Source organism: Sinocyclocheilus rhinocerous, unplaced genomic scaffold (assembly GCF_001515625.1).
Source record: "Sinocyclocheilus rhinocerous isolate Xijiao unplaced genomic scaffold, SAMN03320098_v1.1 scaffold822, whole genome shotgun sequence".
NCBI lineage: Eukaryota > Metazoa > Chordata > Actinopteri > Cypriniformes > Cyprinidae > Sinocyclocheilus > Sinocyclocheilus rhinocerous.
Window position 1 is genome coordinate 189,195 of NW_015624556.1, and position 5,390 is coordinate 194,584.

The following is a 5,390-nucleotide window of genomic DNA, read 5'->3' on the forward strand; positions in this document are numbered from 1 at the left end:
TTCACTTGTAGTGGAGTAGTATTTGACCAGTAGTATCTGTACTTTCACTCAAGTAATGCAGTTGTGTACTTTGTCCGCCTCTGCTCAGCAGTGCCACAGGTGGATCGCTTCCATGCCACACCTCACTGATGCTGTCATTTGTGCTAAAGGAGCCCCGACCAAGTTTTGAGTTCATAAATTAACATACTTTAAAGAACTTGAACTTTTCTGTTTTGCAAATCCTTTTTTTGATTGATCTTAGGAAATATTCAAATATTTTGAGATACTGGATTTTTGACTTTCATGAGCTGTAAGCTCTAATAGAATTTACTTTATGATTTATAAGTGATTTACTTTACATGTAATGAATCTAGAATATATGAAAGTTTAACTTTTTTAAGTAAGTTAGGAAAAAAAATACTTTTTCACGATATTCTAATTTTCTGAGATGCACCTGTATACTTTTACGGTTCACTGAATTTGCCCTTTTTATTAAACCACTGTCTTTGTCCATTAAGCCACATTGTGTTTTCTTTATAATGATTTTCTATGGAACGAAAATTCCCAACGTACAATTTAACGCATTGTGTTAATATTGTAGCCACATGTGCTTGCTTGATGTGTTAGTATACACCTTACTGATTTTGCAGAGTGTGGTCTTTTATTATCACTATCTTACTGCATTATGTCACATGAAGCGTTTTCTTTATAAAGGTTTATATTAGGGAGAAAATGCTTAATTTTCGTCTTTCAACTTGGATTATTATACCATTGTTTGAGAAGTAGATAGTGTTTATGACAAGAGAAATGTGAGAAAATGTTATTTATTTTCTGTAGTTGTAGGTTGTGCGTTAGCCTTAATTTAGACCAGCTTAATTAAGCAAAACAATAATTTCAGGGATATTCCAACATAAAGGCTGGTGTTTTTTGTTTTTTTGCAACTTGTCATTCAAATCTATATGAACTGGAAAAGCTGACATGTACCCTGTCCTATACCGACTACGAACACATTTCCACCATTTATGCCTATGAAAGGTGATCAAGCCAATCAGAGTAGGTATGGGGCAGAGTGACCTGTCTACTTTCAGCCTTGAAGAATGTAACCTGGTTGAGAGCATAGCACTATTATCATCAATTATTGAAAGAGATAATCTTATCAGTTTAAAGGTATCCACATAGCATCTATTCAAGTTAAATCCAAGTAATACTGAGTGTGTGTGTGTGTGTACTGGTATATATAGTTTATGAGGACACAGATGTGTATAATGACATGGGTACTACAATGTAAACATGGTTTATGAGGACACTTCCTGTGTCCCTGTGAAACAAAAGGCTTAAAAAACATACAAAACGGTATTTTTTGAAATTCAAAAATTGCTAGTAGTTTTCTGTAAGGGGTAGTAGGTTTAGGTGTAGTGCGATAGAAAATACAGTTTGTACAGTATAAAAACCATTACGCCTATGGAGTGTCCCCGTAAACCACAAATGTAAGTGTGTGTGTTTTGTTTTTAATTTTTTAATTCATAGGTAATAACCCATTAAATTTCAGTTATATTTTGACCACTGAGCTAGGAAATATTCCCAGTTTCCTTAAAGAAATTTGACCAGAAATTTGGTCAACTTAGTTTGTCCAACCGGTAAATGTTTCACCCCTACTATATTCAGATGATGGGGATTTTGTTGTCAAGACAATGCTAAGTTTTCTATTTAATTTATAAATATTAAAAATATAAAGAATAATATAAATAAATTCTAGATCATTTTTATTTAAACTGTACTATTTATATGAAAATTTTTACAGAGCTACCTCAATCTCAAAACAAGTAGTTTTATGGTATTACAGTACAGCTATTATTTTCCGTCAACAAAATCGAGGAATGGTAATAACAGTAAATAACCCCAAATTAACAGTGCACTAACAATTTTTATTTTTTCTTTATTGTGTGCTTTTCAAGTATAATTTTTGCGAAATGTATTAAATATTTAAGATATTATGTAAAGATATATAAAGATACCCTTTGGTCATCTGAAAACTGTAAATTTCCCTTTATTTTGTATGTGTCTGTCTCTTGTAGTAATGTTGTAGAGAAGTGCGTGATTCATTCTTCCCGTGCGGAGAGGGCCCTGCTGATCGATGAAGTCTGCTGTCAGAAGGATGGACCTCACAGTGCACTCTACACCATGATGAAGGACCAGTATGCAAATTATGTAGTGCAAAGAATGATTGACATGGCTGAACCTGCCCAGCGCAAGATCATCATGCACAAGGTATAAGCACAGAATGCTGTCGCATCATTGAAATAATTGAAGAAAAGATTAAAAACGCAATCATCACGGGCAGTATTTAAACCATTGCTGTTGTCAATTTCAGATTCGGCCCCATATTGCCACTCTCCGTAAATACACGTATGGAAAACACATCCTGGCTAAGTTGGAGAAGTACTACATGAAGAGTGGATCAGACCTAGGTCCAATTGGGGGCCCCACCAATGGCCTAATGTAAGGGCCTCCCACCCAACCCATGCCCCTTTCCCTCAAAACCACGTCTGTTATGGGCATCTCCTCCACCGTGGAGTTCATACCCTTTAGGGGTTTTACCAAAAAAAATGAAAGTAAAAGAAGTTGGCCTCACCTAAGAATGCTGAGACGTCTGACTAGTCGCTGGTGCAGTTCCCAGTGCAGTCCCCATTGTTACCTCCACCACCCCCCACTAGAGAGTGCATGGTCTGTAAGCTGTTTCCTGGGTAAAGCACAACACCCTTGTTCATGATGTAATTGATGTAACTGACTGTTTCCTTTTTTCTTTTCTAGTAAATATCTTGTACATTTTTTTAACTTGTACATTCTCTGTAGAAAAAGAAATGTTTGCTGAAAATTTACAGTTCTAACAATTTACACCAGCAAGTGACTTTATAAGGCCAAACTGAGTGATCCTTTTTAATTTACTTTTTTTTTCTTTTTTTTTAATGTCCATACTTCTTAATGGTACATTCAAGAAGTGTGGCACATTTAAGCCCTGTTTTAGCCCGATGGTACACATGCCAAAGCTGCTGATGAAAAATAATGAATCAGTCAGCTTGATCTTAAAAAATCTTGCTTGTAGATGACCACTTCCGTCTGCGGTGCCATTGAGTTAGTTGCATTATTCTCAACCAATCATAGAGCTTTGCTGCCTAGAGTTTGGTGCCTTTAAATGGGGGTCGTATCATTCAGAAGTGGTATGAAGTGGCTGCAATTGCCATCTATTTTCTTCTTTCCCTCCCTCATGTGCGCACCGCACCGTATTTGATTAACTGCTCCGGTTTATTTTTTTTGTTTTTGTTTTTTTAGAAGCCTGTGTTTGCAGTATACTATACACCCCACTGACCAAGTCTGTTGCACACCTATTGTCTTGGTTTATTATTATGTTTCGAATGAATTGTAAGGATACCAGTGCACCTGCCATTATACACAGTTATGAGTTAGACCGATACCTGGAATTTTTCCATTTTGGGGTGCGTGGGAGGTATGCGAGGCGTGCAGGGGGTGGGGAGATTTGGCATGCTGTGTCTGGATTTAATGTTTTAATGGAATGATTTTTCTTTGTCATCACGTTTGTGGAACATCTGTCTATTGAGTAGTTTTTTTTAACACTGCCCTAGAAACAGTATGGTTGTACTGATTATCATCTCTTTACATAGTAATAGCTTAGGCAAAATGTATAGCATCTTCATGTACAAGTATAAATATTAAATTGTTGCTGTTTTTTGGGTGTGGGGGGAGACGGCGCTTGAGTTTTAGATGATGCTCTCCTGGGCAAAGTGGAGAAGTTGGTAGGCGACGTCCCTGTCCTTGGAGTCATCCAAGGACGTTTGGCTTCGGCGCAAGTAGGACAGATTTGATTTCAGGAACGTGAGACGTTGCGGGGTAGGATTAAATGTGCGGCATTCAGCAGTGTAGATTGAGAATGTGCAAGAGTATACTTTTCAGAGAATGGACATGGGGCTGCCGTCTTCTGCTGCACAATTTTTCTGTATGGCTAATATATTAATGGCTTTTGTTCCTTTGCTTCATATGAATAAATGTAGAATACATGTAGTATATGTGGAGTTAAGTGTAAGTTTATTAGTTTAATAGAAGAAAAAGAATCTAGTTGTGATGTTGGACAGGCCTTGCTAAATTGCGTAGTGATTTGCTTTTATTTTGTCTGTACAGTTGTACATTTGTAAACGTTAACGCTGTAAATGGAATGTCTTTTACACTTTTTGGAGAAGAAAAATCAAAAATGTGCATTTTGATGTGTGAATATTCATCACTCCTTTCCCTTTGAATATAAGTGTATACAGTTTTCTTTGAACAAGCGTTATTTTAAAAAGAAAAACTTTTTATGCGTCACAATCTCAAGGTGGTTTTGTTTTTAATCAGTTCTTGGAAAAGGTCAGCCTCTTCATGTACCTGGAGCAATGACACCTTCTGTTAACATAGTCATTTTGACGTGTGGCAGTTGAATAAAATAACGAAAAATTTATGAATTAAAAAAAATAAAAAACATGGGCCTGTCTTTGGTTCTACCTATTACCATGGACATTTCACAGGACAGGACAAGAATTATTTTTGTATAAAGGAGTGCTGTATTTTGGAGCAGCCACTAACTTGTAAGCAAAGTAATTGTAAGATATTGTCAATTATATAAATATGAACATATGAGTTTTGTCACACTGTCAAAGTCATGTACATTTTCAGGTGGCCTTATGTACATTTCCAGATGTTAGATGAGAAAAGACCTTTTTTTTTGGAAGCAGAATTGTGACTATGTATGATTAAACTGTTCTTCTAACATTTTATTTTGGTGTATGAAGCTTTTATTATTCATTAAATACACCACACTCACTGCACACTCATTGACAGCTGAAATGAATATTCCTGGTTAAATATTCCTCATTGAAATGTGGTGTGCTGTCGATTATAACACAAAATATTTTAATAGTTTTATTCTACTTGAATGTTTAACATACAAAATGTTTAATATTTAGTAAAAATGATACAAACTTAATTTACCTTAACTGACCTTGGAAGAAGGGACTATTAGGTGGAATAATTTTTTTAATATGTTGTGTTTCCCGTTTCTGCTCCTTGATACCAATCTCATGCTTACGTAAGCAATAGGGTACAAGAGGCTGTACTCTAATGTGAACACGGTCAAGCTTCGAAACATGTTACCTGTTCGCGATGGCGCCGACGCTGATGGCTGCCTCCGTGGCGTGCTCCGCAGTTGTTTTTATGTTTTTGTTAGTTTGTCCTGTCTTTAGTTATATCCCTGCAATCAGTTTCACCAGAGACGAATTGCTGGACATTCGGAAGTACACACCACCCGATATTTCACCGGTTTTCGATTATTCTGATGTTTTGCTGGACATTGTAGTCGGGGGAGC

General features: G+C 36.3%; 1 protein-coding gene across 5 annotated transcripts in view; it reads left to right on the forward strand.

Moving 5' to 3' along the window:
• Positions 1 to 4,739, forward strand: part of LOC107742796 (pumilio homolog 2-like) — a 107,381-nt gene extending 102,642 nt beyond the window's left edge. For all 5 annotated transcript variants that reach the window (XM_016555848.1, XM_016555836.1, XM_016555858.1 and 2 more), the window contains 2 exons: positions 2,055 to 2,247; positions 2,351 to 4,739. In XM_016555848.1, coding sequence (XP_016411334.1) covers positions 2,055 to 2,247; positions 2,351 to 2,482 — 325 coding nt within the window. In that variant the 3' untranslated portion in view covers positions 2,483 to 4,739. The remainder of the gene's footprint in view (positions 1 to 2,054; positions 2,248 to 2,350) is intronic.
• Positions 4,740 to 5,390: the final 651 nt, after the last annotated feature.